Genomic DNA, 21,230 nt, shown 5'->3' on the forward strand with positions numbered 1-21,230 from the left:
ACAGTTTTCGTCTTTTTTTCTGTTTAAAGATTATAGTACATATACCGATTTGTATCTAATAACAATGTTTGACCGAAAATCAACCATAGGAGAGAAATTTATATGTTATTTCTAACATATACAAAAATATATTATTTTACTGGCTGTTAACGGACAACAGTTTAATTATTGGGTGCTCCTTTGCTATAAAGACATACATTTACATTATAATGTAATATCACGCTGATCTAGAAATACCATCTTAGGATAAGAAAGCAGGAAAATTACATAATTGTGATAAATGATGCATCCTATAGCTAATGCAGCTTTCAAAATATAGTATATGTTCTGTTAACTTAAAAAGGTCAGTCAAGTGCAAGTTATACATTTTTAAAGTTTGGAAATCATATTTGACACAAATAACTTACTCTTTAGGTAATTAATGCAGATGTTACATGTGCTATATATGTATATAAGGTCACTTAACAGACATATATGGAAGACCTTGTTGAAAAAAATCACGTTTCAGCAGGCAAAAGGCATTATATCATTTCAAATTTTTAATCAAATTGGTGTTACATTAAGTTGAAATAAGATGAATTCTTTTTGGATATTTTTCGTTGATATTACTGAATGGGAAAGTTTACTTCCATGTGAAATAGGTTTCAAAGAATTTTGCTTGATTTTAGTATCAATCTATTGAAAATCTAATGAGATTTATACCAGATATTTTAGATACGTGTATATCAAGGAAATCTTTAAAATTCTTGAAATAAAATCATTGGGAATTAATATAATTTCATTTACAGATTCTATTGTTATATTTTCATAGATATTTACAGAAACATATATTATGTATATATGTATCTAATATTAAATCTGAACACTTATTTGAAATAAAAAATTAATCAATATACATTTAGATAAGTATCAACACGGGTAACTTTTACAGGTAAATTTACCTGTTGGCATTGGGACTCCTTTTAGGAAAAAAAACTATAACCTCTGTCACAACAAACTACCTTACAGGTAAATCCAAAATGTTGGCGTTCAGAGATACACCCACTAGGAGAGTGTTAATAGCCTTCATTTGTATACTTGTGATTAACGGTACCTGGCAGTTGATGTGATCGAAACCACAAATAATGCAACATTCTTTCGTTATCCCTGGTGGCGAGATCGAACGATTTAGGTAGTTCTTTCAATTCAATTCAATTCAATTCATTTTATTCCGTGGACCTTACGGTCCATAAGTACAAATTACATCATGTAAAATATACAATTGATATAACAAATGAGATGGAGAGTGATTTATATAATAGATAATAGATTTCCAGCCAAATGTCTCAACTTTTTAACTTTTCAGACCTTTTCTTAAAAGCAAAATGAATAAATTTACCAGTATTTTGTAATTCTTTAACGTTGTTAACGCTTAATAATTTAACTAATTTAAAAACACTTGGTCTTCTGTAATAATATTTCTTAATATACAAAAATCAACATAAAATGGACATTGTAATAGAAAGTGATATTCCTCTTCAAGTTCATTTAAATCACAACATGTACACAATCTATTCTCTTGTGGGATATTTTGTTTTCTACCCTTTTCAATATTCAGATTGTGTGCCGAAATTCTTATTTTGGTTATACATTTTTTATATACAGTGTCAATAGGCTTTCTTAAATAAAATTGTAAACAAAAATTATCATTTAAATGTTTTTCTTGTTCGTACGTGTAACGCCACTGGAATTAAAATTCTCTAATGTATGAGATATATTGATCTTATTTCAGATTTTTATGAAATCATCTCATTTCAATAGATGTGTCATCTATTTTGTTGCGGTAAACATATGTCTAACAATTGGTGTTTTCGTAAGTTAAAAATACGCTTGACTATTGCACAGTAATCTTTCAAACACTTTACCGATTGTGATCGTAAGTTATTATTTGACCAATCATTGCACGGTGCGGGATAATTCAAAACGATTTACGTAAATATTTTGTAATTTACACAGATCAATACCAATTTTAAAAAATCGGGAGGTGTAAATGAAATTGTAATACATGTACGTAATATTTACAAGATCTTTTATACTAGGTACATGTACTTATATGATTTGTAACACATTGGTTTTTTTCAAAGTAAACTATCATGTCAGAGTAAATTTGCTGAGTGAATCTGCTATAATATATATTGAAACCACTGAAGCTTACAATTTTTCGTTACTGTAAAGGACATTTTAGAAACATCAACCCATTTCAAATCATTCGACTGAACTAAGTCTTCCCATCTTCTCCTCTCGGTAGAAGTTATGCTATTTTTTAATTACATTGTATAGATCAATATGAAATATTTAATGTTTGTAGGAATAAAATTTGACATATTTCAGAGTCAGCTTAATCCAGGTATTCTCTGATAGCAGATAATAAAACCGTGTTATTTCACAAAGTTAGTGCTAATCTGGTAGATTTGTATAAATTCATCAAAACAGTAAAAAGTAAACGTGTCACTATCCTACATCAATTCATATACTACAATTTTGTTTTTCTTGAACCAAGCCTTATAAGAACAGTTTTGCCACCAATAGTCAAATTTCAAAGTAAATTATCATTCTAAAGTAAAATTTCTAAGTGAATTTGCTATCCAAATTTTAAACCTATACTTGCTGCAAATTTTGCTGAACAACTTTCCATAATGTTTAATGAGAAGATATTTACAAATTGTAGTTAAAAAAGGACGCTGATGACAATATCTGCCATTTAGTTAACTCGTGCCATTACCGTTTATTAGGATATATGTTGTGATGTACTACAAACTTGATAGACATAGAGAAACAATATTAACATGTTTTGATAAAAATCATCCATTACAAGTCACCATAGTGCATAAAACTTTTTTATACAAACTTGACTTAGGCAACATAAATACTTCCTCTTTGATTGAAGGTTCTGCACTGAAATGCATTATGTGTATATAGAATAACTGGACCTGTACAAAATGTGAGAAAATAAATCAATGGGATAAATTATTACTTTAAGAAAAACCCAATTACTTGTATTAGTTTTTCAGCCTTAGTTTAAGTCCTGTATTCTTTGGATCGTTTTCTAATTTGCAGTTATACTGATAATATAACCATTGACTTATCAATCTTTAACACTCGAATCAACTCCTATCATCCAGAAGTTTTACCGCTGCAGTACTGTCAGTACTTTGATTTTTATAATACGCGGGTCGTCCTATGTTTCCCGCCGTCGTCTTAAATACCGCGCGGTAGTTGATTACCACTGCGCCAGTCGGCAAAACAGCGAAATCATTCTTCACTGTTATCATACATTACGCAAGAAATCGTGCTTATGTTTGGTGTTTTTACCTCATCTTAGGCCATCGGTATATATTTTCTGTTGCTATTAATGGTTTAATTAAAGATACCTTTATGGCTTCCTCCGGAAAGGCAGTGGGCCTTTAAAGGCCCACTACTTTTCTGAAACGACTTTTCATTTTTAAAATGGGAATGTAAAACGAGATCGATGATTTTGTAGAGTCGCAAAAGTTATTAACTTACTGTTAATACTACACTTATCATCATCTTCTGAACAATATAATTAAAGTAAATAAAATGTTAATTTTCATAACGCGGGTCGTCTTATGTTTCCCGCCGTCGTCCTAAATACCGTCCGGTAGTTGAATATCACTGCGGCAGACGGCAAAACAGCGAAATGAATCTCCACAGTTATCATAAATTACGCAGAAAATTTTGCATATGTTTGGTGTTGTTACCTCATCTTATGCCATCGATATGTATGTTCTTATGTTCTTGATGTTTTCAAGAAACCTTTAAATTTTGCGGGGCCGCGGTGGCCGAGTGGTTAAGATGTCCCGACATATTACCACAAGCCCTCCACCTCTGGGATGCGGGTTCGAATCCCATGTGGGGCAGTTGCCAGGTACTGACCGCTGGCCGGTGGTTTTTCTCCGGGTACTCCGGCTTTCCTCCACCAACAAACCTGGCACGTCCTTACATGACCCTGGCTGTTAATAGGACGTAAAACTAAACAAACCAAACCAAACCACTTTAAATTTTGCACCGGAAAGGTAGTGGGCTTTTAAACGGCTTTTAAATTTTAAAAATTGGAATGTAAAACGAGATTGATAATTTTAAAGAGTCGCAAAAGTAATTAGCTTACCGTTAATACTGCTCCTGCCATCACCTTCTGAACAATTAAATTTAAATTAATTAAATGTTAATTTTCATAACGCGGGCCGTATTGTGGTTCCGCCATCTTCCTAATTAATTACCGAGCGTTAGTTGATTATCACTGCGCCAGACGGCTATACAGCAAAATGAATACGCACTAGCTGTTTACATTATTTACGCAGAACATTTTTATTTATTTATTTTTATTATTATTTTTTTTTATTGTAACCTCATCTTAGACCATCGAAATATAATTCCTTATGTTATTAATGTTTTTGAGAAACTTTCGGAAAGGTAGTGAGCTTTTAAACTTAAAAAAAAATACGTGTGACTTGGCTGATCTTATACGCAGTTAAGACATGTCAAATTTAGAAATCAGATGCATGCCTACATTTTGATATTTGTATATAGAAACGTCTGCATATGAATATATAATCTCAGAAATCCGCGTATCATAAACTTCAGAGATTTAAATATAATTACTACTAATACTATGCACAATGAATTAATTAATGATCAATTCAACTCTTGTTCAGAAGGTGGTGACAGGTGTAGTATTATTCTCTATGGTTTCGCCATCCGTCAATATATAGTGACGCGACTATTAGCGATTCGCCACAGTGGCGTGGGGAGGGGGTTATATACAACTAGTGCATTTTTTTCTCTGGTGCTGGAATAGATATAAGTACATAAGTTAAAAACATGATAAACATGAAGTGTTTATTTGTGGGTATTATTTTAACGGTAAGCTAATAACTTTTGCGACAAAATTATCAATCTCGTTTAACATTCCGATGTTAAAAATTAAAAGCCGTTTCGGAAAGGTAGTGGACCTTCATACTAGGTAGCCCGAGATCAAATATACAGATAGATTATGACACCAGACTTAGCCATTATGACAGATATGTACATGTCATCTATCTGTCATAATGTCTAAGTCTGGTGTCAGGGCCAGAGTATCTTGGGCTATTTTATTCAGGATAAAAATACCGTGGACGAAAAATGTCCCTATTAAGATAGGGGTACGGACAAAAGCCTCCCCGGACAAAAGCCCCTTAGAACATAAGCCCCTAGGACAAAAGCCCCTTGGACAAAAGTCCCTCCATACTAATTGAAAAGAGGACAAAAGCACCTTCATTTAAAAAAAATCATTTAAAAAATACAATTTTATTTTTCATTTTTAAATAATTTTATTTTTCAAATATAGTTCAAAAAGGACACAATATAGAAATTTACTGGATAATTGGGATTTTGATAAGTTTTTGATAAATTAATTTAATGATTTAAAAATGCTCCATCGCCGACAAATGGTATTTTTTCACTATCAAAAATAGGAGCAGACGATTTAGTATTTTTCTTCAGTTACAAAAGTTACTTATTTTACACCTTTATCAACTTTGAAAAGTTTGAGCTTCTAATTTTACTTCAAATTTAAAATATGAAAAATAATTAATTGCATCCCGATAAAATTCCGTGGCACTAAATCCTATTTATATGATTTTTTGTGTTAATTAGACATATACATACGCGATAAAACACCAATTATTATTCAAATAATGAAAATCATTTATGCTTTGTCGGCGGTGGAGCATCTTTAATGAAAAAAAATGTAAAATTATTTTGATGCAAGTTACACTAATAATGACACTTTATGATAAAGAAATATTTTTGAATAAAACATACTTTCCTAATATCTACATAATCCATACAATAAAAAAAAAGAAAACATTAATGGTCTTGTATATATAATATTTGATGTCTATGTATACAGATGAGTCAAGGTTTTGTTTATCTTTCTTTGATATCAATAACTCAAAAATGAAAAGAATGTATCACAGCATAATTATGTTTAACACTCTTCTCTATGACACCAAAATGTACCAGGCATATAGAAGATAAATATTTTTAAAATGTATAAATATTTAAAAAAAAAAAAAAAAAAAAAAAAAACATTATTTTATTAAGAAGTGGCTTTTGTCCTGAGGAGCTTTTATCCTAAGGGGCTTTTGTTCGGAGGGGCTTTTGTCCTGGGGGCTTATGCCCCAAGGGGCTTTTGTCCGGGAGGGGGGGCTTTGCCCCACACTCATTAAGATACCATACATACTTATTTAAGCATTGGTGCCACTATTTTCGTTTTTAACGTCATCAGAATTTGAAAAAAATTACTCGGATTCACATAGTTTGCACACAAAATATTTCTTCCATACCCCAATTAATATTCACCCCTATCAATGGCTCACGAACTGGTCGTCTATTGACCTGATCGGGTCACAGAATATTACGCCATGACGATTGTTTAATACATTGCGCCCCTTTATATATGACGCCACAGTGACGGCTGGCGTCGTATGCAAATCGTGACTATTTATTGGCAGGTAATTCGCATGTTTTCGGCCTCATTGAAAGCCAAGGGACTTGCGGAGAGGTACTGATGGGCTCCGTGATTGCGGTGACTGATAGGTTTTTTAACCCCTCCCTACACTGACTAGAAATTGTTTTCCGGTTGCACGCGCAATTAAAATCATAGCATTTACAGTACATATAATACAAGTTGAAAATGCTAATATAGCATACCTAGTGGAGCCTGAAAGATATAGAATTTTGGTTTTCTTTTGTGGTTTAATGTCATTACAAATGTTCATAATATAGTGTTTGGCATTAATATAAAAATTGGTGGTAATAGTGGCGGGACTTTCCCCAGACATCTGGTTTAGTAAAGTATAGATTGATAGTAGTCACACGGTGACTTAAATTCGTGATCGATTATATGAGCTACTTGGAGTTGTAGGCCAGTATTAGATTGTCACTAAACTGATTTGGCCTTGTATCTGGTTGATTGAAAAACTTTACTTATTTAACACACAGAATCAGTCGGAGGCGAACTTGCTTGGATTTTGTTTCCAATGATTGTTCAGTCTGCTTTTGAAGATATTAACATTTGGTGCACTCGATCCGTCATTAGGAAGACCATTCCACAGGTTTACCACACGGTTGGAAAAGAAGTTTCTACTTGAGTTTAGTCGGAAAGGCTTCACAAAGATTGTGTTGGCATTTCCTCTAGTAGCTATGTATGTTGTTTTTTGGAACATCCTTCTTGAGTCTATAGAATATACTTTATTGATGATTTTGAAGGTTTGAATCAAGTCGGATCTATTTCTCCTATACTCCAGCGTTAGGAGGCCAAGTTTTCTTAGTCTCCCGTATGGGATGTCCTTTAGGGAGGGTATCCTTTAAGTTGCTTTTCTCTGGACGTTTTCAATAGCTCTTTTATCTTTCTGATACATAGGTGACCATATAGTTGATCCATACTCTAGGTGGGTCCTTCAAGTTCTTTTCTCCAATAGTGAATTTTGAATTTGTTTGCACTTGTCTAGATTTAGTTCCATAAGCCAGGTGTTTGTCCACTTAGTTATGTTGTCTATGCTGCTTTGGAGTTCATGCATATGTGTTTTAGAACTTGGTGTTGAGTATAGATTAGTATCGTCTGCGAAAAGCTTAGTGATAAGGTAGCAGTTTCTGGTATGTCGTTAACATATATCAAAAACAGTACTGGTCCGAGTATGCTGCCCTGTGGAACTCCACTGCCTACTGGGTGCACATCAGATTTTTGGCCATTAATGATAAATCTCCGTTCCATTCCAGATAGAACTTACAAGTAAATCTAGTGTATCCACAAAAGAATCCGTTACTGTTTGGTTTGATATTGAATGATCAAATAGTATTATGTAAGATACAAAAGAAAACTTACAATATGTATTAAAGAATTTGGTATGCTCACAGGAGTTTGACTTTCTGTCAATAATATATAGTATACATATATAAAAAATACCCCTATATACTATATAAAACACTATATATATTATATAAAAAAGTGTTTTTATTTAGCATAAAGGGGTATTTTTTATATGTGTAGACTACATGTATATGTTATTGACAGAACGTCAATACCGGACCTGTCCGGTATGCTTTTCAAGAATCTTGAAATTTCGCTGGGCCGTTTACAGAGATGACCGCAAGGCACTATGGGGGAAATTGTCTGATGAAGTTAAAAAAATAGTGACATCAATGCTTAAGTAGATGTCTTGGTAGTATCATGCTGTCAGATTATTATTTTTAGTCTGCAAATGCCCGTGATTTGACTGGTTGGACCCTATAGTTCGTTTATGACAGACCTGGTAATTATAAATATAAGAAATATGAATGTGTTTTAAAGGGTTTGTAACACAACTGTTTTTTCAATATGTATGATAAAAAGTGATTTTACTTTATTAAAATATATATGTTACTTCAGGAATATCCAGAGATCTGTTTAGAGCAGACAACAGAGGCGAGGCCGATTTTGCATTCATTTGCAATTCTTGCAAAGATGAGCCAATAGCGTTAATTTCGATGTTTTATAACTTTGATGAATTTATTTGTTTGTTTGTTAGTCTATTTATCGATCTTCATAAATAGAAAATACATAAATTATATAATAGACCATATACCTCATACAGAAGTATTTAAAATCCCATAATAATCAATAATAGATATTACACCAAACTTTGTTTTCTATGGCGATATTGTTACTTTATAATTGAATATAAATGATAATGTATTGAATTACATAATAAAAATGTAATGTTACCTATTTTTTACCAATATATTATTTATTACCCATATATTCTGATTTCAGACCGAAGGCCAAGACTGATGCACCAGCACTGATGGACATGATGTCATACGTTGAGCGCAGATGGATAGTCAGCGATTTGTGGGCTCCCTCCTGCTGGAGTGTGTTCGGGCAGGCCACCCGTACCAACAACGATGTTGAGGGGTGGCACCGCCGCATCAATGACAAGGCTGCAGGTAAATTCAATTCCATTCAGATATAATATCTTTACTCACTATATACGTGTATGTAATCTAATGCTATCATAAGTTAAAGTAATGTGATTGGCATTAACTATTCTTGATGATGAAATGAAACTTTGTATTTTGCGAGAAGAAAAAAGCATTAGAAACAAGTCATTCAAAATATATATAATAAACATTTTTCTATCATTTTAGAAGGGAACCTCGGGATCTATAAGCTTGTCCCTCTACTGTTTGGGGAAGCTTCTCTTCTGACTCTGCAACGGCGATTATTGGTGTCCGAAGCTTAGCAGACACCAGAAGAAGCAGGTACATTATGTACGTTTCAATTAATTAATCGTTAATGCTTCAATACATTTATGAACTTTATTCATTGAACAGAGAATATTGATTTTTAAAATATATTCAAATATGGCATAAAATTAGTCCGATAGAACTTGAAATACCAAATAATGGAGCTTGAGATACCAATTTTATATTTTAAATAACACAATATAGTAACACAATCTGGCAGTATATTATAGCAACTTACCATCTTTAATTTCAGACTAGCTCTATCCAGGCCAAGCTATTTGACCTTTGGGGAAGATACGCCGGTTGAGAGATGTCCAGCTTCACCATGCTGAAGCGATGTGCAACCTTGACCGACTAGGACTATCTAGAATAGTGTTACTGTTAGGATTTATGAACATTTGGTACATAACCCATTGGACATTCGTGTTTACATCTTTTTGTCTTTGTGTCTGTTGTTGCTATTTGTTATGGATATACATGTATTATAAGTAATAGATTGAAAGAATTGAATAAAATGAAATCATATTGAACTCTATTTGCATACTTTGTTGTTGCTTTTAAATCACAAACTGGTGAGTAAGTATGTAATCTTGAATACATATGAAACTATTTAATATATAATTCCTATCATATGTATGTGTATATATATATATAAAAATCAATCAATTTAGTTTTAGATCACAAATATAATAGTAAATTCTGATTGTACTGTGTAGTACAAACATTATTACGTGATGGTATACTTGCTTGTCCAAGTTGTCTCCCTTTAACCCTGTAATATCGTACGCCTGCGTATGCACGCATATTCAATCGCAAACAACACAACACATGTGGTCTGCACAACTTATAACAGTATTTAAATGATGGGAACGAGTTCGCCAAATTTACTGGGTACGACTTCGCCATGCTTGGGTACGACTTCGCCAACCTTGGATACGAGTTAGCCAATTTTGGGTACGAGTTCGGTTGGGTACGGGATCGCCATAATTCATTTTATTTTGTATTCATACGAGCCTTGACAAAGTCCTCACATACCATATCAATACATATCTGAATAAAATATAGATTCTTATATAACATCTCCGTTCAATATATAGAGTATAGAAAGTCTGTATTAATTTTATGATCACATAACGCCCTCGGATGTTGACGGGATTGGGAATTCCCCTTTTCTTTCCGTTCAGCACAACGCTTGATTCGAATACAATGTAATATGCATTGTCATTGTCACTTTGATGCTTGTGATACGAACCCGGAAGTAAAGTTCACAAACTACGACATAAACAACCGAAAGTAGCCAACTGGTACGTAGGCCTAAATAGTTTCCGAGATTGACCTTATGGATATATCCATATATATATTGACTTTGTTTTTGTGAATAAGATGTAGATTTTTGATATTTGAAAGCATTGCATATGTGGTCAAGATTAATATCAAGTTAGAATATGAGTTCACAAATGCCAGAGGTTATCGATGGGAACGGAGAAAGTTTGGCACTTCCTGATCACTTCCTCAACATCCCTTTAATTGCGCTTCGCTATTCCGTGAGGAGGGTCATCGCTCTGTATCTCAACGCCCCTTCAGATGTCGTGGACGAGGATACGGGATATGTTAACGATTTCAGTGGTCTTGCAGAATTCGTTGGATTTTCTTACCTGGAAATAAAACATTTTGCACGACAGAAGAGTCCGACCGAGGAGTTGTTGGAAGAATGGTCCGAAACACGAGAAAACCTGGTGTCTCCGACTGTAGGCAAACTTTGGGAGGGTCTATACATTCTCAACAGGTTCGATGTTATGAAGGATTGTCAATTGGCTATAGGTAAATATACTGGTATTATAATTTGTAATTCTGTTAGAATTAATATATATTTCATATAAAAAAAATGTGTATTCTTTTAAAGCCTGATCTCTTTTATCACAAACATATATACATATGTGCAGGTTTTAAGTGCATGGACCTTGAACACTTTTTATATCATCCGAATTAACATCAATATACATGTATATTCTATGATGTATTTAAGAATTTGATGACTGAATATGTATCTCGGAGGTAATACATTGTGCTAAAGATTATATGTATTAGTTCATTTATGTGCAAGTCTGAGAGGAAAGATACTGTGACCAAAGAATAAATTCTATGTTGTTTTTAAAAAGAAGAAATATTTACAAAGTAAGATATCATGCATTAAAACCATATTTCCAGATATTAATGTTTATCAACAATGCAATGTGATATGAAAATTGTAATTGCTGATTTAATTTATACTCAAGTTTTAAATCTTGTGTGCCATTGATTAATTTAATTGTTACTTTTTGCCGTTGAGGAAAACTGTACTGTACAGATGTATATCTATATGAAATATTATCATATTATCAATTTGTAACACTTTCAGTAAAAGATGTAGAAGCTTATCAAAGGAACAAACAACGAGAAGAGGACATACGACCAGTACAGAGCAATGATGGTACAGTAGGAAATTCACACTTTTTTTCTTAAACTGAAAAAAAAATCTCGTATTATGTCATAGATAATATGGGTGTCTTCTGTAAAAACAGTTAATAGTGATGACTTCAATTTCAGAGGAAATAATGAAATTAATTGGTTTTAGTTATTTTTGAAGAGAAATAAGGATTTCTAATAATAAATCTTAAGTTCCATTTTTATTATGTTTTGCAGTCTCACAGAGTTCTGACCAGCATGTCGATGAAAAAGCTATTCTTTGTATAGGGGATGGTAAGTATATACCCGGTACACATATCTGTTATAAACCTGACTAAACTTCGATAATGGCTGACAGGAATGATGAACCAGTCCAGCAAAAGGTTAAGGCATATGGCTATCCAATTAAGGGGTTGGTTTTACTCCTGGAACTCTTTCCTTACTCAGACACCAAAATCTGGCACATCATAATTATGATGACGACAATCAGTTAAACCAGATAATTTTCATTACATAAATGAAAATCACATTCTACTGAATGATAATGAATTTGTTAGATACCATAAATAAAATGCTTTTCTGTACAGCAAAATATTCTTCGCCTCTGTCCCCTAGTCAAGACACACTAAAGTCTATAAAAGTGGTATTTTCTGCTCCTGCTTAACGCTCAGCATAACTGGAGTAGGACGACTGGTTCGCCCGTTGTCAGTATAATGTGATCGGGTGGGGTGTGTTGCTTGGTGTCTCCGGCGGCATGCTTCAGTAATATAGCACTACAAAAAAGGGCAACAGTTCCACTATACAAGAAGACACAACATTAATATACCGCAGTCTCCCAAAACACGCACCTTGTACAACATACATGCAAAACACTGCATACATGGGAGGCCGTCCTTACATGACCATAGCTGTTAATAGGACGTTAATTAATCAAACAAACAAACAAAAAATCTTTCTCAAAATGTAAGGATCATTTGTGTGAAACCTAGCTGTTTATAGATATATTGAAAGCAGGTACATGTAGCTATAATGAGTCATTGGAAGTTTTATTACTTGGTCATTTCAATTGTTTTGTTTGAAAATTGCTGACATTAATGTGTATTGAAATTTTGTGTCTAGGTTATGCTGATAAGCTGAAGTCCGCTAAACCAGCCTATATTATTAGGCTTTTATGGGTTTTTTTGCCTAATACATATATTGGAAAATATAGACATACAGGTTTGACGGACTAGATAAGCTGCAGCCTAGCATGCTTTTCGTATAATCTACCAAGACATTTTGTATAACTCATCCTCTAATGAACTTTGTAGTTGACAACAACTCTCCTCAGTACTTTGATGCATTTGTGTCGTACAACCATGAGGGAGAAGATCTCAATTTTGTGAAGAATATGATACAGACACTGGAAGGAGAACCACACAAACTCAAATTGTTCATTCCTGGTAGAGACGACTTACCAGGGGCATCTAAATATGTTATAGAGGCGAAGCTCATCGAGTCACGGTAAGGACATCTCCAATATAGTTTATGTTTATATACTAAACACCTGGCTCTGATTTCTCAAAACGAAAGCGCAGGCTTAAGACTAAACTTAATTTTTTCTCCTTTTGTAACTAATGTGCAAAAAAATTACTAAAGACAGTTTTTTATTTAAGTTTGTTTTGAGAAATCAGTGCCTAATCCCATTCTACAGATCCTAGTGTATTGTCTTTTATTAACATATCCATGTGTTTTTGAAAGATCTACATTGACATTCTTGTAAAATGGTCAATGCATGTAAGTTTTTAGCTGGTGTTCCTGAAAGATTGTAAGCTCAATGAATCATTTTAATGACAGGGACCCTGAGGGTATCAAATATATACATACTACTCAACAGAATGAATTGAAGCATATTTATTAATACTACAGTTTTGTATATTAGGTATAGGTAAATGAAATAAACTGGAAAAATCATAGAATGGTAATAGCTATATCTATCCCTTCAAGGGAATACATGCAAGTGTATCATTTTTGACAAATATGTGATTCCTTTTGAGTAATGTTAGTTGATCTGATTGGTTTACCTAAAACATACTCTTTTATATGGTAACAGTATACAGTTGTTGACTGGGGTTGAGGGCAACAGATGATTTGTTGAACCTGAAGACAAACTGTTGCCCGAGGCCGAAGGCTGAGGGCTACAGTTTGTGTAAGGGTCCAACAAGTCATCTGTTGCCTAAACATCCCGTCGATAACTGTTTTGTTATACCCCATTGTGACGTCACTCTGGTCCAACAGCACATTTTAACAGTCGATTTTAACAGATTTTTGGACCACTCGACAGAACATTTCATTAATTGGCATTTTTGTTAATAGAGTTTATATATAAAAGCTATATTATAGGGGTATAACAATGTAAAATATAAAATACCGGGGCAGAATTGTTCTTCAACTGGTTTACGATAACAAGCTACCATTGTATGTTATTTTACTTATATAACAGGTGTAGAAGAATGGTGATCATTCTCTCCAATAACTATCTACAGAGTAGCGCATGTGACTTTCAGTCTAAATTTGCTCACGCCCTGTCACCAGGTAAGTAAAAGTGTTCAAATTGAAACTTAAATAAATAAATTCTATCATGTCTTTCTATTTTGTCTTTCAATTCTTTTCTTATGTTTTGTCTCTTTTTTCTGTCCATCTGTTACAAAATAAGATAAAATATTTTCCTTGTTTGTTATATTTCTATAAATAATTCCCTGTTCTCGATTGTTCCATCTTTATCCTTTTAGATGTTCCATCTCTCATTCATTTCCTTTTCCTCTGTTGTCTTGCCTTTTCTTTCTAACACAATTCTGTTAGTTCTTTGTTAGCTTCCCTTCCTTTTATTACCCAATTTTGAATATGTTTATCTTGACATATCAGATAAATTTGTTGCATTCATGTCTTTAGTATACATGTACTTTTATTTGTTACTTTATTCTTGCATAGGAAAACTGATCAAAAGAAGTAGAAGAGAAAAAAAGAGTGATATTGACAGTTGTGCTATTTAAATAATCATGTAGATGTGTTTGGATTTAAACTAGGTACATTCATTATATATTTGATTTGTTTAATATTTGCAGGTGCCCGGAGCAAGAAACTCATACCCGTCATTATAGAGCCGATGAGGATAATTCCACAGATACTCCGTCACGTCACCTTGTGTGACTACACTAAGGTCGACCTTCAGGAATGGTTTTGGAATCGTCTGTCATCAGCGATCAAACAACCACTCGACCCAGTCGCTAGTGGTTGGGGTCAAGGGTCATCCTCGCATAGCTCCTCACATGGATCAATCTCCTCAATGGCATCTTCCCCAGATAGTGCTATCGGACTTTCACTTTCGTCCAGTTCAGAAGCAAAGATGGAGATCTCCAGTGACAGTCTGGAGGATATGAAGTCAGACTGGGTTGATCTTAGTAGTGATTTCTCTCAGAGTGAATCCGAGATGTCACACTCTATGTCACCCCCATCAGTAAACTCGTTTTCAGCGCCCGGTCCATCCTGCATTTCCGATTCTAAATCAACAGGAAAACATGAAGTTATCTACAGCAGACCAACAACAACTGGTAAAGGAAAGAAATCGGATTTACGAAAAAGAATGAAGGCACGCTTTGAAAAAATTACAAGTGCAGCTTTTGGAGGGTCAAGTAGCTCATCAGCTAAAGTAAACTAAACCTAAACATATCTTACAACAAAATGGCAGTTTAATGAAATATAATATTTATTATATGTTCTTGGTTTAAGACTGTTAACACCATTATTTAATTGTTATGATATGTGTTCTTCAACAATGGCTACGTCCATATTTTTATTGCCTTTACAGTAAATATATCTTGCCTTGCGTTGATTATGCTTAAAATAACATTTACTTTAAAAGTTTATTGTCATGTGATCAAATCAGTAATTTTTGAACTCATTCCAGGTGTATATTACCATTGTATTTGTTCAAGTTTGAGACTGGATCATGACAAAATGTCTGTCAGATATGTTTATATTAATAGTTTGTATTATGATACATGTAGTACTATACAGATATACAAGTGATACACAGAATTAACTTAATGGATACGAAACTGAATTCTTAAAGGCCCACTACCTTTCCGAATCGGCTTTTAATTGTTAAAATTGGAATGCGAAACAAGATCGATAATTTTGTAGAGTTGCAAGAGTTATTAAGTTACCGTTAATACTGCACATTCCAACATGTACACCTTCTGAACGATTTAATTAAAATAAATGAAATGTTAATTTTCATAAAATGGGTCGTCTTATGTTTCCCGCTGTCATCCTAAATATTGCACTGTATTTGACTACTACTGTGTCAGACGACAAAACAGCAAAATGACTCTCAACAGTAATTATATATTACGTAGGAAATCTTGTTTGGTGTTTTATCCCCATCTTAGGCCATCTGAGGTTATACATGTTAAGAAACCCTAATGTTTTGTTCTAGACAGTTAGTTCAACAGTTTTAAAGAAATGTTTCTAATTTATTACTTGATAAAAAGTTATTTATACAAATAGTCAATTTGCATACTATCTAAAACAATGAATTTATTTTGTGTTGTTTATGAAAATTTGTTTACACTAATTAATCTTGAATAGTTTTTACAGTTGCTTATAATTTGAACACATAGTGATGTGTTGTATATTGATATATCCCAGCATTGTGAAGATTTATTTAACTTTGTTTATCAATGTTGTATTACAGATGTGTGTGTTTCTGCACCTCTTTACCTTAGAAGGACAAAGTGCTTATATTTGATAATGGCACTGTATTGTTTGTTGTAAATTGCTATCAATAGATGTTTTTAATCAATGGATATAAATGATTTTCAGTTATATTTATATATGAATTTTGTCATTAATGCTACATCTTGCATAGCATTCATTTAAGATGATCTGTTGTATAATAACATTGTTAAGTTCCTCTATCAGCAAAATCCTGGCCGCTTTATATAGTTCAGTGGTCATGCCGGATGTAGCTACATGTGGGTATTAAAATTAAAATGTCATATACAATCTGATTATTATATAATGAATGATCAGATTTTTGCCAGTATCATGCGTAAAAACAGACGAAAATACAACAGATTTGTGTACAACAGAATACTATTGCCTTTCGTGCCAGAAGAGAATCTCAGTAAACATTATTACCCCCCGGTATATCTCTTAACCCTGGCCAGTTTATTTGTGACAATGGTGGCTCCCAAAATAAGTTACTAAATTATAAGTACATGTACTATGGCTTCAACATATTGTATTATATGGTAATGTTACTTTGGCTGCAACATATTGTATTATATGGGAACAATACTATGGCTTCACCATATTGTATAATATGGTAATGTTACTTTGGCTTCAACTTATTGTATAATATGGGAACAATACTATGGCTTCGTCATATTGTATTTAAGGATTAACTTGAATAGATTTTTTATGTTATGGAGATATAACACAAAAATCTGAGTGTACTCTAAATAAACCGCGAAGTGGTTTATGATGAGAGTACACTCAGATTTTTGTGTTATATCTCCATAACATAAAAAATCTATTCAAATTAATCCTTATAATTCAAATTACTAAAGATGATCTCTTCAATACTCAAAATTCATTCTGGGACTCTATTGTCTATGAAATCATTACGCCGTCATCTCAGCCAATCAGAAGCAACGTCACAAACGGCGACGCCATTTTTTCCTTTATGGGCTGATAAAGTAAATTTTTAAACCAATGAAAATGCTCGTAACAAGCAAAATTGAATTATAATATGGTAATGTTACTATGGCTGCAACATATTGTATTATATGGGAACGTTACTATGGCTTCAACATATTGTATGATATGGGAACAATACTATGGCTTCATTATATTGTATAATATGGGAACGTTACTATGGCTGCAACATATTGTATTATATTGGAATGTTACTATGGCTGCTACATATTGTATAATATTGGAACAATACTATAGCTTCATCATATTGTTTAATATGGTAATGTTACTATGACTGCAACATATTGTATAATATGGGAATGTGATTATGACTTCATCATATTGTATTATATGGGAACGTTACTATGGCTTCAACATATTGTATAATATGGGAACAATACTATGGCTTCAACATATTGTATAATATGTGAACAATACTATGGCTTCATTATATTGTATAATATGGGAACGTTACTATGGCTGCAACATATTGTATAATATTGGAACAATACTATAGCTTCATCATATTGTATAATATGGTAATGTTACTATGACTGCAACATATTGTATAATATGGGAATGTGATTATGACTTCATCATATTGTATAATATGGTAATGTTACTATGACTGCAACATATTGTATAATATGGGAATGTGATTATGACTTCATCATATTGTATAATATGGGTACGTTACAACTATGGCTTTAACTTACATTGTATTTTATGACATTTATAAATTATATCACGTAAACAAATAATAAATGTTTGATCAGATAAAGTTATGTCAGATGTAAAATTTGCAAAATAAAAACGTCAGAAAAAAGAAAAGTAGACAAAATAAAAAAAGATAGAAAATAGAAAAAATATATAAGATAAAAAAAAAAAACAGCTTTTTGTACATGATGTCAGTGATTAAAAAATGAACGTTTGTATCTTGGTAACGATTTAAAGTTAAAAATCAGTTTACTTTAAAGGTCAGGTACCGACATAATTATGTGTAAATATATAGGAAATCACTATGGAATTTGGGTGCACTTAAATATGAGTTAGCTCATAAGAATTCACGTGATAGAACTTTATTGGGATACATCACAAATGTTCTAACATGACATGTAGGTGATAGTGGTTTTGTTCTTTGGAATTGGTCTAATTAGCAGAAACAATACACATATACAAGATCTGTAACTGACCATGATGATAACTTTTCATCAAACATCACTATGGAATTTTTGTGCTGATGAAATGTTTTTACATTTCAATCTGGTGATGGTTTATTTGTCAATTCGCTGTACAAGAATGTTCATTTGAATGAAAATAACTTACTCTGCATTATCTAGTGGTGGTTTAGTGTGGTGTAGGCGTACATGTAATCATTACTTTTGTTCTCTAGATGTAGTGGGTATATATAAGAGATAATTTTCTCTCATACCAACATGTGTACATTTTAAATTGGCTGTTCTAAGGCTAGGGCAATATATGACTACCCATGTAATTCAACCGGGTTACGTCACAGCGTCAACAGAAACGTGGCTGTGTTTACAATACAAACAACGGGATTGGTGTTAAAATCAAGCAATATTTATGTATGGAGAATTGCAGTTCCGTTTGTTTTCCTAGAATTTATTTAAAAATGACGAATAATCATAGGAGTAAAATTGCAATAAAACGTCTAGGTATGAGAGAAAATTACAGATATTCTACCCATGGGATCACAAACTATTGTAAAACTTATGACAAGCTTCGAGCTTTATAAGATTTTGTGACCCTCGGGTAGAATATCCCTATCCTTCATATCCACATATGAAAGAGTCTTATAATATTAAATGTTAATTGTTTGTAAATAATTGTCATTGTTGGTTATTTGCATAATATGACTGATTTTAAAGAGAAAAATGCCTTTACATTGCATACAATGACATTTTATAGACAAGATGCCTTAGTTTACTGCATTTTAAACTTTATTGTAAAACAGAACACGGTGTGCCACTGATAAGTATATTTTGATAATGATTTCTATATTTGTTTCTATAGTATTGATCACCTTGGATACATGGATTGTTCTGATCATTTTATGATTAACGAATCGAAATGGCAGTGTACATTTTTGATATCAATTTAGAACAAAATATGTTTCGGTAGAAATTAAAAATCATGAAAAATAAATAACTATCTTCTGATGGTAACGTGTAATCTCTTTTTGTTCATACCAACACTTTATCTTTAAAAAAAAATACAAAAATCTTGAAAAATATGGGACGACTACAAGAATGTGACACCGGAACGCCTCACTTTTGAACAAAAAGGAAAATAAAACCAGATAACTTTGGTTAGTAAGGTAAAACCTGCTCTAGAGTACACCTCTATATAAAGGACACCTCTCTATAAAGGACCACGCCATCATTTGGTGCAATGTACTATCTGATTATAGTCAATATATACATACATGTATATAAATGACATGCAGACCTATCAACCCAATGTGGTGATATTTATTACATAATTACTTTTGTATGAAGGATATTTGTGCTATGTTCCTTTAGTGTCCTTTATAGACGGGTTTGACTATATCTATTTTTCTTGGTTTCGGAGGTGTTTAACTTGTAGGAAATTTGAAAATAGAATATCAATTTAAATGTCAAATCAATACTTTATGTCATCAAATACGTATATATGTAAAAAGTATATTACAGTAACAAAGTTAACCTCACAATGAAAATTTACGTAAATACTATAATCTAAGAGTATATTTCAACTCCATTCAAAATAATTTGATGATATATCAAGACAGCCCATGTTAGGATAGTATGTTTTGTTTATTAATGATACATAATCAATTACAAATATTTTCATATAAATATATAGGGTAGGCACTAATCTGTAATCTCAGCACTTTTGGCTCGTGCCATTTATCAATCTGCATGGGGGCCGCGGTGGTTAACATGTACCGACATATTACCACATGCCCTCCACCTCTGGGTCACGGGTTCGAATCCCATGTGGGGCAGTTGCCAGGTACTGACCGCTTGGCGGTGGCTTTCCTCCACCAACAAACCTGACACGTCTTCAAATGACCCTGGCTGTTAATAGGACGTTAAACTAATCAAACCAAACTGCATATTATTTCTCTTAATTAATACAATATTACTACAGTAATGTGGCCCAGTTACATGAACATTCCTTTATAGTATAGTAGGTAAAACATTACTAAATATTTACGTTAATAACCAATTTGAAATTTCACGATTTGGCTAGGATGATATATACGGGTTACTACTTATCTTTCGTTAAAAACAGTGAAAACCTTAAAATAGAATTTCAGCAAAAATTACAAGCTATACGATATATTAATTATACAGTATATATGCCACAACAAAACAGATAAGGAAGAAGTGGGAAGTCAAAATAATACAACCGTAACACCAAATAACTGTAACAATATTACAGACAAATTAAGGATATTTTATAATTTATCTTGACCTTCATCACCATCATCATCATGACACCAATTAGAGTACTTGACCATGTGCGAGACGAGCTGTTCAGGTCAATATGTCATCAAGTACAAATGTATAAACAAGAGGCTTATGGGTCTTAACGGTCAGCTGAGTTCGGATATAGAATGTAACACTATACTTTGGCTCATCTGGCCCTTAAAGTTAGCCAGTGACTTTATAAATTTGACTTATGAAGAGTATTTGGTTTCATCATATCTGTAAATT

General features: G+C 32.8%; 1 protein-coding gene across 1 annotated transcript; it reads left to right on the plus strand.

Annotated features, from left to right (window-relative positions):
* Positions 1 to 10,432: 10,432 nt before the first annotated feature.
* LOC138321112 (myeloid differentiation primary response protein MyD88-like) lies at positions 10,433 to 19,689 on the plus strand. The gene is made up of 6 exons (XM_069264546.1): positions 10,433 to 11,145; positions 11,723 to 11,794; positions 12,007 to 12,063; positions 13,080 to 13,272; positions 14,252 to 14,343; positions 14,874 to 19,689. Exons 1-6 carry the CDS (start codon positions 10,770 to 10,772, stop codon positions 15,464 to 15,466), a joined length of 1,383 nt encoding a protein of 460 aa, XP_069120647.1. The 5' UTR covers positions 10,433 to 10,769; the 3' UTR covers positions 15,467 to 19,689.
* Positions 19,690 to 21,230: the final 1,541 nt, after the last annotated feature.

Source organism: Argopecten irradians, chromosome 4, assembly GCF_041381155.1.
Source record: "Argopecten irradians isolate NY chromosome 4, Ai_NY, whole genome shotgun sequence".
NCBI lineage: Eukaryota > Metazoa > Mollusca > Bivalvia > Pectinida > Pectinidae > Argopecten > Argopecten irradians.